The 23,052-nt window shown below is 48.4% G+C and overlaps 1 protein-coding gene across 2 annotated transcripts in view; it reads left to right on the top strand.

Moving 5' to 3' along the window:
• Positions 1-22,005, top strand: part of LOC104354217 (gamma-aminobutyric acid receptor subunit gamma-4) — a 41,249-nt gene extending 19,244 nt beyond the window's left edge. Inside the window, exons 1-7 of one of the 2 annotated variants that reach the window (XM_086470622.1) lie at positions 5,940-5,967; positions 10,451-10,679; positions 11,256-11,338; positions 12,788-12,925; positions 14,469-14,621; positions 20,410-20,612; positions 21,712-22,005. In XM_086470622.1, the coding sequence (XP_086326748.1) occupies positions 10,552-10,679; positions 11,256-11,338; positions 12,788-12,925; positions 14,469-14,621; positions 20,410-20,612; positions 21,712-22,005 (999 nt within the window). In that variant the 5' untranslated portion in view covers positions 5,940-5,967; positions 10,451-10,551. Of the gene's footprint in view, positions 1-5,939; positions 5,968-10,450; positions 10,680-11,255; positions 11,339-12,787; positions 12,926-14,468; positions 14,622-20,409; positions 20,613-21,711 lie in introns of those variants that run through there. The other variant, XM_086470621.1, reaches the window with a different exon arrangement.
• Positions 22,006-23,052: the final 1,047 nt, after the last annotated feature.

Raw genomic sequence — 23,052 nt, 5'->3', positions numbered from 1 at the left:
GATGTTTTGAGGACTTTCCTGCCTTCCTTCGCTTCACCTGAGGGCCATTTCCCTGCTGCTGCAACAGCATACTGCTCTCGTTCCTGCCTCTCCATCATAGGGAGGAGGCAGTGAGGCTGCAGTGCCCAGCTGAACTGAGCAGGAGCCTGCAGGCAGGCTCGTGGGAATCCAGCAGCCCAGAACAGTGAGTTTTGTAAGGACAGAGAGATGGGGCAAGGAGCACGTCAGAGCTGGAGGAACAGATCATGTTCCCAGGCAATGGTAGACTTGCAGATGTCCCCATGGGGACAAGCTGATTATCCCAGACACCCCTTCCCAGGAGCGCTTAGGACTGGACACCTTGGGTGATTTGTGGGACCTCCTACATTCCTTTGCCTGGTACAGGGGAGCTGCAGCAGCTGCTCTCCCAGTCCTAGGCAGTATTAGACTGCCCATCCCAGTGTTTCATTTTAATCGCAATGGGTGGCATGGGAATGGGAAGTGCAATTAAAGAAATTCCAGCTTTTCATCTGAATCTTGCCAAGCTGTCCTGGAGGAGCAGTCTTGGGGAGTTAATTGTATGCAGTGAGAAGGTTTGTCTTTTGGCCCTTTCAAAGGAGATTTCTTTTTGTCTCATCAAACACTCCATGAGCATAAAGGACAAATAAACAAGAGCTCCTGCCTGAAGTGCTAAGCATTCTCTTCCAGTTATCCTATGTGCTTCTGTCCTCACCTCTTCTCTTCCCCCACCTGCTTTCTTCTTCCGGCACAAAGTTGCTCCAAGCCGGGAGCATTTAAGCATTTAGCAGTAAGGTCTGACATGCAAACAAGACTTTGGACAAGTGTGGCTTTGCTCTGCAAGCAGCCCAGGCATTTTCTAGAGATCATGGTAACAGGGCTGCATCCTTGTTTACATCAGAAGGTGCTTACACATGACTTTCCACCCAGGCCATGTCCTGTCCTGAGAGTGGTGAAAAAAACAAACAAAAAGGAGGCGGCTCCTTCCCTGTGGTGCTTTGCATAACGCTTCATTGAAGTGTTTGGTATCTTCCCCTTTAATTAATTCTGCCCCATCTGCATACATCATCGTGTGTCCGTACCTCTGCCTTTTCAGCAATAACCTCGTCAGGGACAGTGCAGACAGACTGTGCTTCTGTAAACCAGAGTCTGGCTGATGTCATGTCTCGACTCAAGGACTTTCCTTGATCCTTTGGGTAATGACTGTTAATCAGAAGCTAAAACACACGTCTAAGTCGTGCCTCTGGGGCTCACAGTGAAACTGTGTCCCAGGCTACCTTCCCATGAAAACAGGAACAGGCACCACGGCAATCAGCAGCCATCTTGGGGCTGCACGTGAGGAGATAACATCACCGAAGCACAGGAAGCAGTGGTACAAGGGAACAGCTCAGAAGAAAGGGTTTGGAGGGAAAGAAACAGTCTGGAGCGGTTGGCTGTCATGAGCATAAAAGCCTGATTTTTAGATGTCCCTGCTTGCATATGCATGGGAGCAGGCATGAACAGAGGTGTGTGGGCAGGTACAGATCTCAGAAGTCACCACTTGGTTTTGAAAGCTGTAATGAGTTTGTGTGGCAAGGTTTTGGTAGTGGTGGGGTTATGAGGGTGGCTTCTGTGAGAAGCTGCTAGAAGCTTCTCCTGCGTCCAACACAGCCAGTGCCAGACAGCTCTAAGACGGACCCGCCGCTGGCCAAGGCCGAGCCCATCAGCGACAGTGGCAGCGCCTCTGGGATAACATGTTTAAGAAAGGAAAAAAAAGTTATTGCACAGCAGTAATTGCAGCGAGAGAGAGAGGAGTGAGAATGTGTGAGAGAAACATCCTGCAGACACCGAGGTCAGTGAAGAAGGAGGGGGAGGAGATGCTCCAGGCGCCGGAGCAGCAATTCCCCTGCGGCCTGCGGTGAAGACCATGGTGAGGCAGGCTGTGCCCCTGCAGCCCATGGGCGGTGGAGCAGATGACTGCCTACACCCCGTGGAGGGCCCCCACGCTGGAGTAGGTGGATACCTGAAGGAAGCTGTGACCCCGTGGGAAGCCTGCACTGGAGCAGGCTCCTGGCAGGACCTGTGGCCCGTGGAGAGAGAGAAGCCCACGCTGGAGCAGGTTTGCTGCCAGAGACCCCATGAGGGGGCTCACGCTGGAGCAGTCGGTTCCTGAAGGACTGCACCCCATGAAGGAGACCCACGCTGGAGCAGTTCGTGAAGAACTGTAGCCTGTGGGAAGGACTCACACTGGAGAAGTCATGGAGGGCTGTCTCCCGTGAGAGAGGACCCCACATTGGAGCAGGGGAAACATGTGAGGAGTCCTCCCCCTGAGGAGGAAGGAGTGGCAGAAACAACAGTGTGATGAACTGACCCCAGCCTCCATTCCTTGTCCCCCTGCGCTGCTCAGGGGGAGAAGGGGGAGAAACTGGGAATAAAGTTAAGCCCGGGAAAGAAGCGAGGGGTGGGGGGAAGGCGTTTTAAGACTCGGTTTTATTTATCATTACTCCTGTCCAAGTTGATTGGTAATAAATGACATTTTTTTCTCCCCAAGTCAAGTCTGTTTTGCCCATGACGGTAAATTCTGAGTGATCTTCCTGTCCTTCTCTTGACCCATGAGCCTGTCGCTATATTTTTTCTCTCCCCTGTCCAGCTGAGGAGGGGGACAGTGATAGAGAGGCTTTGGTGGGCACCTGGCATCCAGCCAGGGTCAAACCACCACAAAGCCCTGTCCAGTTCCTGTCTGCAGAGACTCCAAGGGTGAGCAAACCATGACTGGGGAGTTTGCAATCGACAGAGCAGCATGTACAGCATATCTTGTTTGAAGGCTTCTGGCACGAGCACAGGACACGGTGATGGTTTTTAACAGCGAGTTTGTATTATAAAAAGAACGCTGTCTCAACTGAGATTCCCTGGGCAGAGGCGAAAGACATTCAGACAAGGACAGCGCTGTCGGTGTTTCTGCAGAAGTAAAACAGATGGGAAGTTCAGTGTGTCACCTTGAAAACACAGACCATCAGAGCTATGCTCCCTTTGTCCTTGTGAGCTCCCTTAGTCACTCCAGCATCATGTCCAGAAAGCTCTCTGGGGTTTGATTTGGCGAGAGGGGGACCTTGGAAACATGATGAAACTTACATTCTCATTCTTTTGCTGTTTGTTTTGGGGAGACAAAACTCACCCAGAACAGGGACACAGAGGCATCCACAAGCAAGGTGTCTCACGCTACTAATGGGAGAACTGAGAGAAGCTTGATGCTGCCCAACCGGTCACTGAAGTGGTCAGTGTCAGACATTAGCATATGCTGTTAGTACATGTCCTCTCTGCTTGCTGCCTTTGGAGAGTGCTTGCACGTGTCATGCTAGAAGCACGTTCCTGCCCACAAGATGTGGGGACAAGAAGTTGTGCATCAGGTTTGAAGATTATTCTAAAATAAGGTTATTTTATTCAGTTTATTTATGTAGTCTGGAGAGTGTCTCCAGACTTTTTACTATTATCGACCATGTTCCCTGGGACACTGAGCCGGCTGCTGGGGGCAGCCCAGGGTTTGTCAGAGATGTTTGCAGGCTGGGAGGGATGTATGGCATGTTGTGGAGAGGAAAATACTCACCTGTGCAGGGTTGTGGAACTGCTGAACACAGTTCTGTCTGAAGGGGAGATGCTTGGGCTGACCCCTGTTTTTCAGAAGAGGGAGAATGGAGGAGAGGCTTCCTAGCTTGCCTTGAGCTGCACAGAGCGACCTACCAGCCCTTGAAAGAAATACACCCTGTTCCTGGGTCTCCTCCAGTAACTCCTGAGATTTTTCTGAATTGCAGCACCCCAAAGAGTTTGCCTGTGATACTTGCTTTGCTTAGCTCTGTGACTGACAGCACGGACCTGTCAGATTCACATCAGCCCACCTGAAACGCTGGCCATGCTTCCCAGGAAAGCAGCCTGCCTTATTGTACTGCAGCAAGGGATTTGCTTGGAGGTGCAGAGGGAAGGGGGCTGTATGAATAAAAATAAGTATCAGAACAACAAAATCTAGAATGAGACTGGCTAGGATATTAACCTCTCAGCCCCACTGTTTTTTAGGAATTTTCCAAACTATCTCTCCAGCACAGGAAAATGGAGGAACCTGTTTCCAGATCTCTGTCTCCTCTGTTTGGTTGAATACAAGTGAAGTTGCAAAAAACATCTTTAAATCCTTAATTTTATCCTAACTTAGGAAGACATCTAAGACATCTTCACCTGATGGTTTTGCTTCTCTCTTTGGTATTTGTCAGAAAGCTGAGCTCTTAAAGAACACAGAGAAGCTCATAGATGGATACAGAGGAACCATGGGGTACTAACTCCTCTGTATCCCACTAATTTCACGCTTGAGAGGGATCAGCTGAACTGCGCACACAAACTTGCTTTGAGCCATTTGAAAAGGATCTGCTGGCCATGCGCAGCTATATTTGTTTGGTGTATAAGGTAACCTGAAAATACAAAATGCTAATTTCAAGTTGTGTCATGCTAACCCTGTGAGTTTAAGCTGTTAGTCTGAAATTGGGTAGCCTCCAACTCATATCTGCTCTGAACTCAGCGTGGAACTTGGTCTAGAGTAGAGTTCCCAGGGCCAAATCCAACTGGAAATACAGGCTGATTCCCCATGTGTGTGCACATACGCACAGTGGTGAGAGAGGAGGCACAGGGAGGAGCTAACTGGGGCCAGGCTCGATGTCCTTGCTGTATCAGGACATAAGGATGGGCAGTAGGGCAGTGCTCCAGGGCCATGAAGATTAGGGCAGAGTGGCTGGGGCTGGGATGATCCAAGGAGCAGGGCTTAGGGTAGTACATAGTGAGAACAGTGGCCAGCTCCCAGCTCTCTTGTGCTGGGGACAGGCTGATTTCTGAACCTGCTTCTTTTCTCTTGGATTGAAAATTTTGGGGGTTTCTTGAAACTACTTTCCACACAGAAATCCCATAGCTTTTCACTTAAACTATGTTTTTAAAAATGAAAGGGTTTAAGAGTTGTCGTGGTTTAACCCCAGCCAGCAACTAAGCATCACACAGCCGCTTGCTTACTCCTCCCCACCAGTGGGATGGGGAGAATTGGAAAAAAAAGTAAAACTCATGGGTTGAGATAAGAACAGTTTAATAACTAAAATAAAAGTAATAATAATAATAATAGTAATGCAAATGAATATAGCAAAAAGAGAGAGAGAAATAAAACCCAAGCAAAGACAAGTGATGCACAATGCAACTGCTCACCACCCACTGACTGATGCCTGAGCAGTGATCCACCCCTCCCAGCCAACTCCCCCCAGTTTAAATACCGAGCACGACGTTCGGTGGTATGGAATATCCCTTTGGCTAGTTCATGTCGGCTGTCCTGGTTGTGCTCCCTCCCAGCTTCTTCTGCACCTGCTTGCTGGCAGAGCGTAGGAAACTGAAAAATCCTTAACTTAGACTAAGCACTACTTAGCAACAACTGAAACATCAGTGTGTTATCAACATTATTCTCAGACTAAATCCAAAACACAGCACTGTACTAGGAAGAAAATTAACTCTATCCCAGCTGAAACCACCCCTTATTCTATACCATTTACATCATGCCCAGGTCCCACACCTGCAATACACTGATGACATCATCATATGGGGCAACACAGCAGAAGCTTTTGAGAAATGGAAGAAAATAGTCAAGGTCCTCCTGGAAGATGGTTTTGCCATATAACAAAGTAAGGTTAAGGGACATGCACAGGAGGTCCAGTTTTTAGGAAAAAAATGGCAAGATGGACATCATCAATGCCAATGGATGTGAGCAACAAAATAACAGCTGTGTCTCCACTGACTTTTTTGGAGTTGTGGGTTTTTGGAGGATGTGTATTCCAAATTACAGTGTGATTGTAAGCCCTCTCTATCAAGTGACTTAGAAGAAGAACGATTTTAAATGGGGCCCTGAGCAACAACAAGCCTTTGAGCAAATTAAATGGGAGATTGTTCACGTGGTGGCCCTTGGGCCAGTCCAGGCAGGACTACTAACTAAAATTTGCTCTATACTGCACCTGTGGAGAAAGCCCCTACCTGGAGCCCCTGGCAGAAAGCACCAGGGGAGACTCAAGGCCGACCCCTAGGGTTTTGGAGTCAGGGATACAGAGGATCTGAGGCCCACTCTACTCCAACTGACAAAAAGGTATTAGCAGCATATGAAGGGGCTCGAGCTGCCTCAAAAGTGGCTGGTACTGAAACACAGCTCCTCCCGACTGCTGCTGCTGGGCTGGATGTTCAAAGGGAAGGTCCCCTCTACACATCATGTAACTGATGCTATGTGGAGTAAGTGGGTCACACTGATCACACAACAGGCTCGAACAGGAAACCCCAGTCTCCCAGGAATTTGAGAAGTGATCACGGACTGGCCAGAAGGCAAAGATTTTGTAATGTCACCAGAGGAGGAGGTGACGTGTGCTGTAAAGGCCCCACTGTACAATAAACTGGCACAAAATGAGAGGCAATATGCCCTGTTTACTGATGGGTCCTGTTGTACTGCAGGAAAGCACCGGAGGTGGAAGGCTGCTGTATGGAGTCCCCTACAAGTTGCAGAAATTGTTGAAGGAGAAGGTGAATCGAGTCAGTTTGCAGAGGTGAAAGCCACAAAAACATAGTAGTCTGCTACCTGGATTTTGGAAGCCAGTTTCACAAAAGGCCAGCTACTATTATTATTTATTATTATCCTATAATATAGTATGAGCCTAGCAAGTCTTTGTGCCTTTGTGCTCTATCTCAGCCAAAACCAGGACAAGAGTGCAGCAAAATCCTTTTGTTCTTTAATTTTTTTTTCTTCCAAGATTAAATATCCTTGTCAACTCCACAGCCCCTTATTTTCCACAAATGCTCTTTTACAGGACAGGGTTTTTTCCATTAAGTGTTTTCAGATTTTACCATTTTTTGGAACTGGGTTTCCACCAGCATCTGTGCTGCCCACATGAGGAAAACGAGGACTGCTCAGTGATGTGCGGCAGTGCCAGGTGATGACGGTGACCAAGGGCCAGCAGGGACATGCTGGAAGGCTAAATTGGACACGAGCCCACACAGCTAGCAGCAGCAACGCTGCAGGGCATTCCTCAGCATTGGATGAACTCACATGATAGTATTTAGGGTAGGCAGTCTTCAGTTTGCTTTACGGGTAGTTTATTATTTTATGACTGAAGTTTGATGCAATATTGCATGCATGCCAACATGTGTGTGCTACCCCATGTGTGATTCAAATGGCGTGACCTAACTGTTAGAGCAATTCCTCTTATTTTGCTAGCTCCTTCTGTTGAAAACACTAAAAAAGCCCATGCCTTTACAGAGAAGTTAACAACCTCCATGTGCTGCACAGCAGATGGTACAGTAATGTTGGAGGCGTATTTTACAATAACCTTTTTCCACATGGGGAAATTGAGGTATTGAGAAGTCTTTCTCTGATGCTTGGGAGTGAATCAGGGGCAGAGGGAAGCTACAGGGATAGTGTTAGGGGCTGAGCTCATCCCACCAATCTTTAACTATTCAGTCTTGATCAGCCTGGACTCTTCTAAGGTCAATAAGAATGTGAGGCATTTCCAGAAGACAGCTTGGACTGCTTCATATTGGGATCTCCCTCCAGAAGTGCCTACCCCTCTCCAGTGACTGTAGGGAACCCATGGTCAAATGCCTCCTATGTTTATCACCTTGGTCAGATACCTACAGCTAAGTGGGATCTGATTAATGCTCAGAGAAAGGTCTGGCCCACAGTTGATCAGTGCAGAGCCGCTGTTGTGCAAAGTTCCTCAGCATCAGTGCAAACCACACCTAATGGGAACAGGTGCCAAAGTCCTCAGGAACTGCTGCGGTTTAACCCCAGCTGGCAACTGAGCACCAGACGGATGCTTCCTCACTCCCCCACAGTGGGATGGGGGACAGAATTGGAAGGGTAAAGTGCTCCCAAAGGCCAGAGCATTTTTGTATAAATCTTGCCTCAGATAATTCTGAATGAAAATACATTTGTAAATACCAACATTTCCCAATGGGTTCCCCCACCTAGAGGCCCGGGAGCCAGCTCAGCTAGTAAGTCTTCTTTGTGAATAGCTGTGCTAATAATAGCCGCTGAAATTAGATCAAACCACAGGACAGTGACAATAACAGCTCAGATTTTTCAGAAGAGCTGAATGACTTGTGCACTACACCTTTTGCAAAGGCTGGCTATGAATGGCACAAGAGGAGATCTCTAATGCTGATCCTTTCTGAAAACCTGGACTTGACAACAAATACTAAACCCCTGGGATAGTTGACCCCCAGCTCTCTCAAAACATTAGCATTGGTCATCCCAGCCCTGAATGCTGAACTTTACAGCAGGACATCTAACCTGACCAGCCAGCCCAGAAGTGAGATCTCACAAGTCACTCCAGTTAGGAGTTAGAAACTGATAGTGACATCTAACATGGATTTATCATTGCATTTTTGGTTGCTTTCTCCTACACCAGAGATATTGCTTAGGAGGAGCAGTGTAAGCTCACACTGGCTCAAACAGGGTTTGCAGGGGTGGGGGAGTGTATGTCAAATGTTGTGTTATTTTGGCCCCAACAGCTGGCAAAGAAAAGAAAATGGCCCCAAACAGAATAAAGTCAGCCCTCTCCATATATATTGTTTTCTTGGGCTTCCATTGCCCCATCTTGTCCTTGCTGTGCCAATGCTTCTTTGCCAGCCTGTGGGCTCCATTTCACTGTTTCACAACCTGATCCATGTCTTCATCACCACATACCCTATGCCCAAGCAGTATCCTGTGTGATCCAGAGAATTCAGATGCTGGAACGGGCTTACCCCACCTCCTGTTTTTGGGCAGTGGCCATGCTTGTGCACTTGGCTTTGAGGGATGATGCTATTCTAGCTCTGTGTCTCCTCATGTCTGTTTTGAATGAACTATAGAGGCAATGCCTTCACTTTTAACCTGCTGCATCTGTCCCCATTCAGAAACATGTTAGGACCTCACTGCCACCACCTTTGCTCACCCCTATGTTTAATGAAGGATCAGCCCAGAGAGTGACTCGACCGCCTGACAGCAAATGCTCTTTTCTCATGATCTCATTCCTATGCAAAGGTCGTTTTAAGTACCAATCACTCATCACTGGTTGGCTGACAGCGGAGCAAGGGTGAGGAAAATGAAGCAGGGAGTCCTGAGCTCGCTGCCCTGTTCTGCCTGCCCCTGGTAGGACATGCTGTCCAAGGGAGCACACTAAGAGCACCACATCTTTTTTAACAGCATGGTTTGAGAAGTCGGCACTGAACCAGCAACAAGGGAAGAAGAGGGAGGATGTGCTGCAGTCATAAAAATTCCACTGAGATAAATCAATAGAGGGAGGAGTGGAATGAGAGGGGGAGATGTCAAAGTCAGACATTGTTCATCTCTGCCTACAGGAGAGACGGAGACAATACCTCTGTGGTCATGGAGGTTTAACAGGAGTGAAAGGGAGCAAAGTCCAAGTCAGAGAGAAGCTGTTAGGAGCAGGTAACAGCCTTTAGTACGGGCTGGATTTGGGGTTTGGTTCAGACAGCCACTGAGTGCCAGACATGCTCCTGCATGGCACTAATTAGCACCTTCTCAAGCTGGCTGAAAGAGAGGGTAAGGAGCAAATTGGCTTGCAGCAGCAATCAGCAGAACCATGGGCTAATGATGTGGACTACTGCCAGTCCAATCCAGACAGGAGCTGCCTCCCAGAAATGCTAGTTATCAGTAAGCTAGGACACACTCTCTCTCACCAAAACCAAAGGTCCTCATTATGATGGAAACTCTGTTTTCTGCCTGCAAAAGATTCAAGATTTTGACCTGCTTGCACCAAGAGCTGGGTCCATAGCAGTGCCTGTCCCAGCTTCCTTTTCTAAACTTCGGCAAGGGGTACCTGCCCAGGAACCCACAGTGCCTTGGTTTTTCACATTAACCATTTACAGTATACGTCCTGCAGTAAGGAATGGGTTCTCACTAGGTTTATGCACAGCACTACTTTTGCTATATGCACAAATTAAGTGTATGGAGCACTGCTGGGCTGTACCCTAATAAATAACAGAAAAGGCTGACTGTCTTCTCTGACAAGCTGGTGAGCAGCTTTTTTTTTGCCTGTGTTTGAGAGGTGTAGCTGAGCTTAGGACTGGATTCACCCAACATCCACACTGTTCCTTCATGCCTGTGCTTAAAAGGAGTGTTTGGCTTGAGCTGTCCATCAAGAGGAAGCTCAAGCCTTTGTTTGCATCATCTTGGCTTTCCAGGCATGGGTTAGGCCAAACGTGCTACAGCTCAGCCTACCAGTCAACACACAGTCTTTGGCTCCTCCTAAGTGTCCTGACCCCAAGCTAAAGATGAGCCTGGAAAGCTATCAGTGGTCACCTGCTCCCAGAGTTAAAAAGCAAATGTTCTGGCTGTCACTCCAAAACAATGGCCTGCAGACCAGAGGAGAGGGCTCCGCTTTGCCTAAATCCCTCCCAGAAAGACATGTTCTTCTTTCTCTTTCACAGGAATACACCATTGATATCTTCTTTGCTCAGACATGGTATGACCGGCGTCTTCGTTTCAACAGCACCTTGAAGGCCCTCACACTGAACACCAACATGGTGAGCCGCATCTGGATCCCAGATACCTTTTTTAGGAACTCCAAGAGGGCTGATTCCCACTGGATAACCACTCCTAATCAGCTCCTCCGCATCTGGAATGACGGAAAAGTGCTCTACACACTCAGGTACATCCAGCAGGCACTGTATTTTGCTGCTGAGGTGAGGGAACTCAAAGCAGAGGAGGTTTCCAGGTGCCCTGGGAGATGTCTCCCAGTGCTGATGGGAGTACACATGCAGTACTGGTTGCAGAATGGGCTTCCTCTTCCCAGGATAAAGGCTTCCAAAAAAACCACTGTTTTTTCCATATCATACCTAGAAAAAAGTCAAAACTACAAATGTTTTCCTAAACTAAAATCCTTTAAAAGTTTATGTTAGTCAGTCCAGCTATTGCATTCTGATAATAAACATTTGGCTTTTGTTCCCATAAATTCTTACTCCCACAAATGAATCTGAAAAGCTTATTAAAAAAAAGGCTTTTTTGAATGTGAGAATTATATGGTTTTTCTTACTTTGAAAATATCCAAACATATGTTTTCTTTTCCTGCTGTTTTGAAATGTTCCTGCAAACAGACTGATCTTCAACAAATTAGTGTTTCTCTCTCAAGGAAGCAAGAATTCCTCTGTCACATTCCGGTGTTGGAATCAAACGACCTTCACCAACACAAAATCTTAGTCTCCCTCTCTCTCTCTTCCTCTTTCAGGCTGACGATCGAGGCTGAATGTCTGCTCCAGCTGCAGAATTTCCCAATGGACACTCACTCCTGCCCTTTGGTTTTTTCCAGTTGTGAGTATACATATTTTTTAAACAGTTTTAGAAGGCAAGTAAAGAAACCTCAGTAGACTAAAACTTCTGGGGACACCATCCTCCCTTTTAGCATTTTTTCACCTAATCTCTTTGAACCTCTTCCTGGGCCATTACATGTCATGCTCTGAAGCATCCTCCCACTCCTGGGCTAGCAGAGGTCATCAGGGACAGATTCACAGCACCCCTGAGTTTCTCCTGAGTTTGGGTGGACGGTTGGAGGTGATTATTTCACTCACCTTCATATATCCCTTCAGCTGGCAGACAAATGGCACCCATCCTGCCTTGCATCTTCCCCCTTCCCCTGCTCTCTGAGGGGACAGCTTGGCTTTCCAGACCTCAGACAGGCCCACTTTCTGCACCCAAGGCCATTGCAAAGGAGGGGCACTCAGACCTCCCCTCTCAGTCCCCCCTTGTCCATTCTGATCAGCAGAGAGGGCTGCTGATGTTGGCACATCTCCACTTGGAATTTTGCAGGGAGCCTTTCTGCACCAAGAGATTTCTGTCCTCATGCGTTGGCTGAAAATCTGATTTAGTCATCTTAGCTCGGGTTCACCTCTCCCGCTTCCCCTTCCACTGAAGAGATGCAGCTCACGTGGCTCTGAGGTGCTTCAGAGGGAGGCAGCGTGCTGAGGAGATACCATCCCCTCGTCTCCCACCATCCCTCATTCTTTGCTAATTAACAGTACATGCCATACATGCTCGCTAATTAGAAATACAGTTTTAGTTAGCTGCCAAGCTCTTGCTCCTTCCCTTCTCTGAGGAACTCTCTCGTAGGTGTCGAGGTCCCTGCTTCACAGTAGGCTTGTTTCTTTGTCAAGAAAGACAGACCAGGAGAAGCCATGCTTCAGCCTGCAGGAGCCAGGTCTTCTTCTCCAGGAAGAATGCACCCCTCCTTTTCCATACATAGATCGGGTCCCAGGACACAAGGTACAGAGCTACAGCAGCCATAGCCATGCTGCCTCTCATGTAGGCACCTTTGTGTTCCTGGTGTACTCATGCTTGGGAAGGGAAGGTAGTCATGAGGAGCAGCTGAAGGCCCCATGCTGCACCAGGGAGATAAAACCTCAAAGATTTTAGGCTGGTGCAGTCCTCTTACACCAACCCAAGTCTCATTCCCACCAGTGCAGTCCTTAGAAAGGCTCTGTTTCCAGCGTTGCTTTTCCTATCCCTAGGATTTGAAGTGGCCCACAAGGGATGGTGTCCCTACTCCTACTGCTGTCCCTACTCCCATCCCCTTTTGGGATGCCTAAAGGAATCTAAACAAAAGGTATCAGAAATACCTGCCTGAAAGTTTCATGTTCACAAAACAGCTAGAGTGAGATGCCAGGTCTTTCAAAGTCAGGGTGGTGAATGATGTGGAGGCACATGGTGAATGATGTGGAGGCACATGACATACTCTTTCATTGATGTCCTTGCCCCTTTTCCCAGATGGCTACCCACGCGAGGAAATTGTCTATCGCTGGAGGCGCTACTCCATTGAGGTCTCCGACCAGCGGACCTGGAGGCTCTATCAGTTTGACTTCACAGGGCTGAGAAACACCTCAGAAGTTCTCAGGACTGGGGCAGGTGAGGCAAAGGGAGACAGCCCACAGAAACACCAGTGTGTTGGAGACCACATGGGAGGCAAAGGAGTCATGAGATAGCTCCACAGTGGTGGGGAAGGACGGTCACAACAGGACAGTTAGAGAAACATAAGAATGAAGGGATGGACCTTTGCTAGAGAGCGCAGTAGTGATGGAGATGAAGGGTGAAGGAAAGATGAAGCAGGGGTAGGCCAGAACCACTGACATTTGTGAACTGTGGGGTGACAATGCTGACGTGAATGAAGCTATCCCTAATTGAAGAGTCAAGAGGGAGAGGAGATAGAGCTCAGATCCACTCTTGCTGCCGTATGTGCATACTATGTGATCTCTAGGTGATGGTTATAATTAGAACAGGGGTGGGGAAAACAGAACTTGCAGGTCTCTCCTTCTGTAAAGTTGTGTGGGGCTGATGAACACCTGAATTATGCTTTAAGAGACAGGAACAAGGCTGCATGTGTGAAGAAACTAGGGAATGGAGGCCCTTCAGCTCCTCCTCCTCATAATAGCTCACATCCCCTTTCCTTCCCACAGACAACTGAGGAAAGACTGTTTGGATTCCTGTAGGTGGGATGAGCTCATATTTTGAAGCCCTCTGAAGCAGCAAGTTCAGGTAGTGCTTCTCCCACTCTGCAGAAAGCTGCTGTTGCCAACACTGGCAGCCAGCCTCTATCCAGGGTAAAGGCAGCACTAACTGGGACAAGAAGTGGTGCAGTGAAAGTGTCTTGAATGCACCAATGGCTGTCTGACATTTGTAATTCTGTTTTTTCGTAATTGCTTGCAAGCTCCATCTTAATCCCAGAGCTGTTGGGTGGCTTTCTTCCAATGCTTACTAGGAGCCTCTGAAAAAGAGGAGGAACCTCAGCTGTAAGTTGCCAAATGAGCAATTAGGATGTACAGCACCACATGCCTTTTCCAGGGGCAGAACCAGAGTCTCAATGAAAGCGATTGAAAGACGCCTCCTTTGTCACAGCTCAGGCAGGTAGTTAGCCAGCCAGACCGTGCAGCCTGTTACATCTAAATAGCTTCTATAGAAAAGAAACCCTTGCAGCAAAGAGCCGAAGATGAATACTCTCTATAGCTTCTTCCCTGAAACTTTTCCAGACAGTGTGCTTTTCAGTATGCTTGGACACATAGGCAGGCCAGTACAAATGCAGCCTGGTGGCCACACAGCCAACCAGGCAGGCAGCCAGCCAGTTGGGCAACCACAAAATCAGCTCTTAAATTAGTCACAAAGACATTAAGTCAGACAGCTACAGAGCCAGCCAGGTAGCCACAGAGTCCACTAGCCACAAAACCAGCAAGCCAGCCACAATGCCAGCAAGTCACCAAACGTGCTCAGCCAGTCGCACAGCTGTCCATGAAGCTAACAATCTGGGCAGCCACAAAGCCAGCCACAAAACCATCCATCCAGGCCCTTAGAACAAGAAAACCTCAGGAGAAACATTACAAATTCTGAAACTTTGCTGATTTTTGTGTTTTAGGAAGCCACATGTTACAATTCCAATGTCCCTGTTGCTTTTTCCTAGGGGAGTACATGGTGATGACAGTTTCTTTTGACCTAAGTAGACGTATGGGTTATTTTGCCATTCAGACCTACATTCCCTGCATCCTGACTGTTGTTCTTTCCTGGGTTTCCTTCTGGATCAAGAGAGACTCCACACCAGCCAGGACATCTTTGGGTAAGAGACAGATTGATGCATGTCTGATGCTTGTCAAACTCTGCAAGACTAGCAGACTGTCAGTGTTGGAATACAAAATCAGGATCCTAAAGCACTTTGCCATTTTCTGGCGTTATTCAGCTCACTGGAGGATAGTCCACTCCTCCATCTTTCAGTTTGTAACACTGTCCTCAAGCTCAACCGAATCTCCAGATGTGCTGGCTTGGACTACGAGATTATTTCAGGATAGCATAACACTCATATCTTGATTTGAGACCTGAAGACAGCCTTTTCCAAGCTGAAAATGTGGTATTCTCATGCACCAAAAGGGAGAGGGAAGGGGTGAGCTGTGGCACTGCAATGCTGGCCAAAGGGCTCCTGTAACATGCATCTACTCTGCATTTCCTCATGACTTTTCAAGGGCTCAGTGTAGGACTAGTGACATGAAGGTTGTACGGTAATGAGCAAAGTTGCTCGGCTGTATCCATAGAGTCCCAAGCTCTGGCAGGATGTGGAAGCCCTGTAGGTACAGCCTTTCTTTGTCAGTCACACCACAGAGGGAGTCCAGGACGTGGCAACAGCTCTGCCTATCGTTTAGATTTCCTCTGCAACCTGCAGTGGCTCTTTGAGACAGGAAAAAGCTTACCTTGATTGAATCCTGCTCTGATAGGCATTAGAGAGGTCCTTACAAATCTTTAATGCACTTTGGCTGTATCTGCATTTTGCAGCAAGCTCTGCTTCCCAGTGCTGTCCTTCCCATCAGCACTGCTGACTTTCCCTTTAATTGGAGGTAGCATTCAGCCTGCCTGCCTGCAGGCAGAGGAAGGAGAGAAACAAAGGACCAGGAGTATCAGTCAGGGCTAGTCAAAGCCCATCCATTCTGACCATCTTTCCCCACCTCCCTATCAAAATCAATTTCTTTGGTGCCCATGGAGAGAGGAGGAGGAGTACTAGGGTGTCACTTCCAATGGAGGTGAGGGCACACCATAGTCCATGGCTAGGAAAGGAATGAACAGCAAGATGCAAAATGTTCTGCAAGGCTGACACCACTATGGTGGCTGTGTCAAATAACAAAGGCATGTTTCCCCAGGAGGGAGGCCCCTCTCTGTGGGAAGGGACCTCAGCACATCAAGAGTAATGTATTCTCTCCACAGCCCCTGTTGTACTTCATATAAATGATCCCCAGTACATTTCAAGTCCACCAGCCTACATTAGCGAAATGTAAAGCAGGCCAGTTCCATTGGCATTTCAAATAAATGGGAAGTCACAACACATCTGCTAACGCAAATACAGCTGGAAAATATGAAAATCTCTTGCCATGCTCCCATGCAGATACATTGCAGTGACCCCAGGAAATGGTGGCAGGTGGACTTAGATGAATGCTAGAGAAGGTGGAACAGGTGGAGTTCCTGCTTCTTCTTGGCATCATAAAAGCAGCGGATGAGATCACAATACCAACTCTTGCAACTGATTCTTTGTTGGCATCTGATGCTTCATCTCTGGAAACAGGTCTGTGAGCATTACTGCTGCTGCAAAACCAATTCCAAGCCCCATTCAAGTCAAAAGAGACCCCTTATTATCTGCTACCTACTCGCCCTCTACGTCAATAAATTAATAGATTGTGAAGAGCTTTCTGTGAAGAATAGCCACGAGCACGCTGAAAGCTTGTGGGTGAGAATTAGACCAAGGCAACAGAGGGAACCTTGTAGATCGTGTTTACTACAGACCACCCGATCAAGGGGAGCCTATGGATGAAGCCTTCTTACTCCAATTACAGGAGGCTTTGCGCTCACAGGCTCTTGTCCTGCTGTGGGACTTCAACCACCCTGACATCCGCTGGAAAAGTAGCATGCTGAGCTGTAGGCAATCCAGGAGACTCCTGGAATGCATTGAGGATAACTTAAGCCAGGTAGTAGACAGCCGTACCAGAGGGGATGCGATACTGGACTTGATAGTCACCAATGCAAGTGAGCTAATCAGTGATGTCAAGACTGGAGGCAGCCTGGGCTGCAGTGATCGTGTACTGGTGGAGTTCACAGACCTGAGGGACATGGGTCAGGTGAAGAGTAAAGTCAGGATTCTGAATTTTAGGAACGCAAAATTCCAGCTGTTCAAGGAGTTAGTCAACAGGACCCCCTGGGAAACTGCCCTCTGGGACAAGGGAGCAGAACAGAGCTGGCAGGTCTTTAAGGACGCTTTCCATAGAGTGGAAGACCTCTCAAACCCCAGGTGTAAGAAATCAGGAAAGCAAGTCAAGCGGCCAGCACGGATATGTTGAGACCTGCTAGTCAAACTAAAGGGCAAGAAGGAAATGTTCAGGCAGTGGAAGCAGGGACAGGTATCCTGGGAAGAGTATAGGGGCACTGCCTGGTTGTGTAGGGATGGGGTCAGGAAAGCCAAGGCATGGGTGGAGCTGAACTTGGCAAGGGATGTAAAAAATAATAATAAGGGCTTCTATAGGTATGTCATCCAGAAAAAGAAGGTCAAAGAAAGCCTACCGCCCCTGATGAACACAACTGGCAAACTGGTAACGATGAACGAGGAGAAGGCTGAGGCACTCAACAACTTTTTTGCCTCAGTCTTCACTGGCAGCCTCTTTTCCCACACCTCTCGAGTGGATGGGCTGCAAGACGGGGACTGGGGGAGCAAAGTTCCTCCCACAGTAAGAGAAGATCAGGTTCGTGACCACCTGAGGAACCTGAACATACATAAGTCTATGGGACCTGATGAGATGCATCCCAGAGCCCTGAGGGAATTGGCTGATGTAGTCACCAAGCCACTCTCCATGATATGGAGACACAAGCCACACTTCTTAAGCTTGTCCAGGTCCCTCTGGATGGCATCCTGTCCCTCAGATGTGTCAACCGCACCACTCAGCTTGGTGTCATCTTCAAACTTGCTGACGGTGCACTCAATCCCACTGTGTCGTTGATGGAGATAGTAGAAGTATTGGTCCCGGTACGGACCCTACCCACACCAACCTGGGTGGTGCAGTCAATATACCAGAGGGATGGGATACCATCCAGAGTGCCTTGGACAGGTTGGAGAGGTGGGTCCAGGTGAATTTCATGAGGTTCAACAAGGCCAAGTGTAGGGTCCTGCATCTGGGCCGGAGCAACTGCTGGTATCAATGCAGGCTGGGAGAAGACATGCTAGAGAGCGGCCCTGTGGAAAAAGACTTGGGGGTACTGGTGGATGAGAAGCTGGACATGAGCCACCAATGTGCAATTGCAGCCCAGAAAGCCAATCGCACCCTGGGCTGCATCAAAAGAAGTGTGGCCAGGAGATCGAGAGGTGAATTCTGCCCCTCTACTCTGCCCTGGTGAGACCTCACCTGGAGTACTGTGTCCTGCGCTGGAGCCCCCAACACAGGAAGGACGTGGACCTGTTGGGAGCATGTCCAGAGGAGGGCCATGAAAATGATCAGGGGGCTGGAGCACCTCTGCTATGAAGACAGGCTGAGAGAGTTGGGGTTGTTCAGCCTGGAAAAGAGAAGGCTCCAGGAAGACCTTATAGCGAACTTCCAACACCTGAAAGGGGCCTGTAAGAAGGCAGGGGAAGAACTGTTCGTAAGGGTTTGTAGCGACAGGACGAGGGGTACTGGTTTTAAACAAGAAAAGGGTAGATTTAGGTTGGACATTAGGAAAAAGTTCTTTTAATATGAGGGTGGTGGATCGCTGGAACAAGTAGCCCAGAGAGGTAGTGGAAGCCCCATCCCTGGAGACATTCAAGGTCAGGCTTGATGGGGCTCTGAGCAACCTGACCTAGTTAGAGATGTCCCTGCTTATTGTGGGGGGGTTGGACTAGATGACCTTTAGAGGTCCCTTCCAACCCGATACATGATAGGATTCTATGATCCTATATTTGAAGAGTCACAGCAGTCAGATGAAGTCCCCAGTGACTGGAAAAAGGGAACCATTGCACCCATTTTTAAAAAGGGTAGAAAGGAGGATGCTGGGAACCACTGACCTGTCAGCCTCACCTCTGTGCCCAGGAAGATCATGGAACAGATCCTCCTGGAAGCTATGTTAAGGAACATGGAGGACACAGAGGTGATTCAAGACAGCCAGCATGGCCTCACTAAGGTCAAGTCTTGCCTGACCAACCTAGTAGCCTTCTATGATGGAGTGACTACCTCAGTGAACAAGGAAAGAGCAGGCATCTATCTGGACTTCTGTAAGGCCTTTGTCACAGTCCCCCACAACATTCTGCTCTCTAAACTGGAGAGACAGAGATTTGATGGGTGGACTGTTTGATGGCTAAGGAATTGGCTGGATGGTCACATCCAGAGGGTAGTGGTCAATGGCTCAATATCCAAATGGAGATAGGTGACAAGTGGCATTCGTCAGGGGTCCATATTCAGACCAGTACTGTTTAATATCTTCATCAACCACATAGACATAGAGATTGAGTGCACCGTCAGCAAGTTTGCTGATGACACAAAACTGGGAGGAGTGGCTGACCCACCACAAGGCTGTGCTGCCACTCAGTGAGACCTGGACAGGCTGGAGAGCTGGGCGGAGAGAAATGTAATGAAATACAAGGGCAAGTGTAGAGTCTTGTATCTGCAAAAGAACAACCTCATGTACCAGTATCAGTTGGGGACTGACCTGTTAGAGAGTAGCACAGGGGAAAGGGACCTGGGGGTCCTGGTGGACAGCAGGATGGCCCTGAGCCAGCAATGTGCCCTCCTGGCCAAGCAGGCCAATGGCATCCTGGGGTGTTTTAGAACGGGTGTGGTCAGTAGGTCGAGTGAGGTTCTCCTCCCCCTCTACTCTGCCCTCGTGAGACCACATCTGGAATATTGTGTCCAGTTCTGGGCCCCTCAGTTCAAGAAGGACAGGGAACTGCTTGAAAGAGCCCAGCGCAGAGCCACAAAGATGATGAAGGGGGTGGAACATCTCCCTTATGATGACAGGCTGAGGGAGCCGGGTCTCTTTAGCTTGGAGAAGAGGAGACTGAGGGGTGACCTCATTAATGTTTATAAATACATAAAGGGCGAGTGTCAGGAGGACGGAACCGGGCTCTTCTTGGTGATGTCCTATGATAGGTCAAGGGGCAACGGGTGCAAGCTGGCGCATAGGAGGTTCCATATTAACCTAAGGAAAAACTTTTTCACTGTGAGGGTGACAGAGCACTGGAACAGGCTGCCCAGGGAGGTTGTGGAGTCTGCTTCTCTGGAGACATTCAAAACCCGCCTGGACGCGTTCTTGTGTGACCTGCTCTGGGTGGTCCTGCTCTGGCAGAGGGGTTGGACTAGATGGTCTTTGGAGGTCCCTTCCAACCCCTAGCATTCTGTGATTCTGTGAAAGACAGAACAAGAACAGAGGCCTTTGCATTCCAGCTCTGGTTCACATCAGACAGAAACAGCAGTCCTGTGTCATCTGAGGCATTGCCATGGCTCAGCCAGACATCACTGACTGAATCCAAACTCACCCATTGCCTGCCCAAAACCATACATCCAGTGTTATTGCCTCTTAGCATCTCCTTCCTTTGGACTGTCCTCCCATCATCCAAGCAGTTGTTCCTGTCTCCAGCCTTAAGCAGAGTCCAAGTTCCCCACTCCTTTACCAGTCCACGCTGAAGGCCTATGTGACACCTGGGTTTTGAACAGCTCTTTTTCCATAGAGCTTTGTCAGAGGGCACCTCAAAACCAGAGTCTGGCTGAACAGAGCAAAAATAGGACCAGACAACCAGAGGAATTTCTGTCCCACAGGAGAGGGGAAATGGGGATATTTTGGGGTCTGGATGCATGTAGAAGACAGAAGTGCTCTTCTTCATTACTTAAACCAACTCTTTTCTCTCTTAGGTATCACAACCGTGTTAACGATGACCACCCTGAGTACCATCTCCCGCAAGCACCTTCCCCGTGTTTCCTATATCACAGCCATGGACCTCTTTGTCTCTGTGTGCTTCATCTTCGTCTTTGCAGCTCTCATGGAGTACGCTACACTCAACTACCTGGTGGGAAACAAGAAACCACTTGAGCACAACAACAGGAAAGCCAGGCTGGTAGGTCAAAGGAGCCAGCAGAGGTGGATGCTGTTAGTACCCCAGGCTATTTAGAAATATCCCTCCTGAGCCTGCACTGGAAACTGCTGACATGGTTTAGTGCCTGACCCATACTGTGTTCACAAGGTCTTCAGACCACTGTGTGGGTCTGAGCACCTGGAAGGTGTGACACGACCAGAAAAAGCAACTGAGGCTCCCTGTTATCAGAGCCAGGCACCCTGTGCTCTCTTCAAAGTTGCTGGAAAGCTTATCAGTACAGTTTAGGATGACTCATACGATCAAAGGTAAATGTCCACTCTAAGACAGGGTGATCCACACCCAGATTCTTCCACCTGATTGATATCTGTGGATTACAGAGTTATCTTAGGTCACAGAGATGCAGAAACCTCCTTTCTTTTATGGTCTGTCAATCAGAAGACCTCCTGAGTGTGGTGATGGTGAATCTAATGTGGTCATCATCCTCTTGAGATCTGCCCAAGCTCATGGCAGGTACTTCAGATACATCAGCTGAAACAGACCCCTGAACTGGGATAGAACTGAAACCAAAAAAGACAGATCTCTTCTATGCCATTCTCATTTCCCAGTATGGGTGGAGAGAGCTCTTCCATGAGACCGATGATATGCCTCTTCTCCTGGGCCAAGAGGTTATGAGTCACATGCAGCCTTTCCCAACTTTTCTCCAGCAACTGACAGCAACCAGAAGACATATCTGTACTGTGCTGTGTCTTCAGAGACAGCTGAGCTCAGGGGAATGAGAGACGAGGCTAGCACAGCTGAAACCAAACAGGTCCTGTTTCTGCCCTAACTGTTAGTGGCAGAGATGGGGAATCAGAGCAATTAGATCTTTGCTGACTAAGGCTATGCCCTTGGGTGCCAGGGAGGAATATCACAGTCATGCAGGGTGATGCCAGTCCCCACAGTATGCCAAGGTGGTGATTTACAACCAGGTGCAGAGATGGGGGATAATGAGTCATCCCTCTCCATTGAACTGCACCTATGCTATGAACTGATCTATGGCCAATTGGATGGGTTTTGGTGTCTAAAACATGTTTCCTTGCCTTTTCCTTCCCTTTAATCCACCTACCCCTCTTCATTACAGCCACCTGCCAGTGCACAGGTGATGCCATCCTTTACCACCATCAACATCAACAACATCATGCACTGGCCCCCAGAGATAGAGGAGGATGAGGATGAAGACCCTGGCTCCCCGTGCCTGGAAGGAAAGGAATGTGAGAGGTTCTTCTGCTGCATTGAGGACTGTCAGACTGGAATGTGGCGGGAGGGGAGGATCCGCATTCACATCTCCCGCCTGGACTCCTACTCTCGCGTCTTCTTCCCCACCGCCTTCCTGCTCTTCAACATTGTCTACTGGATTGCCTATCTCTATCTCTAGCCGTTCTTTGTGCTCAGCTGGAATTGACTGGAGACCAGCAAGATGTGCTTCTCAAGGAGCATAGAGAACAGCACCTCCTCCATTGTAGTCGATTGTCAGTCTGAACAATCCAGCCTGGTGATTCCCTCTTCCTGCCCTTTCATCTCCTCTGAGAAGAACCAGACAGCTTTTTTTAGCCTTCTAACATATCTTTTTAGAGAATCTACCCTTCCAAACAACCCCCTCTCCAGCACCACCAGCATTTTACTCCCTGTAAGATTGCCCAAAAACATCCTATTCCCATCTTGAACATTAGGGATTTTGTCAAAAACTAAAACCTTAAAGCATTTCATTTTTCCACCCAATCCTACTACAAAATTCCATGGGAAGTGATAGCAAATCGAGTTTTCTGCATAGTTATTAAGACTGCAAAGGAAATAAAGTAGATCTTACAATTTCTGCACCACTTCCACCAGAACAGAGTTTGTGGAGTGCTAGAGGCTTGGAAGGGTCAGAAGGAAAGTGTGAAAGGGGGCAGCAGTACAGCTTTTCCACAGTAGCTGGGCTTGGCTAAAATGTTTTGAACCTGCCCAGAAAGCTGACAGTGGCACTGACAACGATGGAGTAGCTGCAAGCCTCCACCAGCTCCCCGTAGAGTATCTGTAGAGCACTCCTCGTGGATCACTCCACTTGTTGTACCAAGTGGCACCCAAGGCATCTGCCCCACTGAGGTGTTGCTGATTCTTATTGGATGGTGGTAAAAAGCACTTCACAAGTTTGAAGGGCCCATCTGCCTTACTGAAGCAGACCCTTCAGGGCCCACGGTGACATTCTGCTTTGTGATCAGGACTTTGAGAAGGCTATGGACCTTACATTTGGCATAGCCAAAAGAGGGAGGAAAGTCTTTATGCTACAAAGACCAGAAGCAGTCTCATGAGCCCGTTGTGAGGTAGCTTTCTTTGTCCTGTCTCATGTGAGTTGGGCCCTGTTGTACCATGCATCATATCAGGGCAGTGCTGTCCTCCACAATGACACTTGTTGAACCCAGCAGATCCGTGCTTGGTGGTA

This window comes from Leptosomus discolor, chromosome 9 (genome assembly GCF_034619465.1).
Source record: "Leptosomus discolor isolate bLepDis1 chromosome 9, bLepDis1.hap2, whole genome shotgun sequence".
In the NCBI taxonomy this organism is placed as follows: domain Eukaryota; kingdom Metazoa; phylum Chordata; class Aves; order Leptosomiformes; family Leptosomidae; genus Leptosomus; species Leptosomus discolor.
Note: the sequence above shows the minus strand (reverse complement) of the source record. Positions and strands in the feature narration are given on the sequence as shown.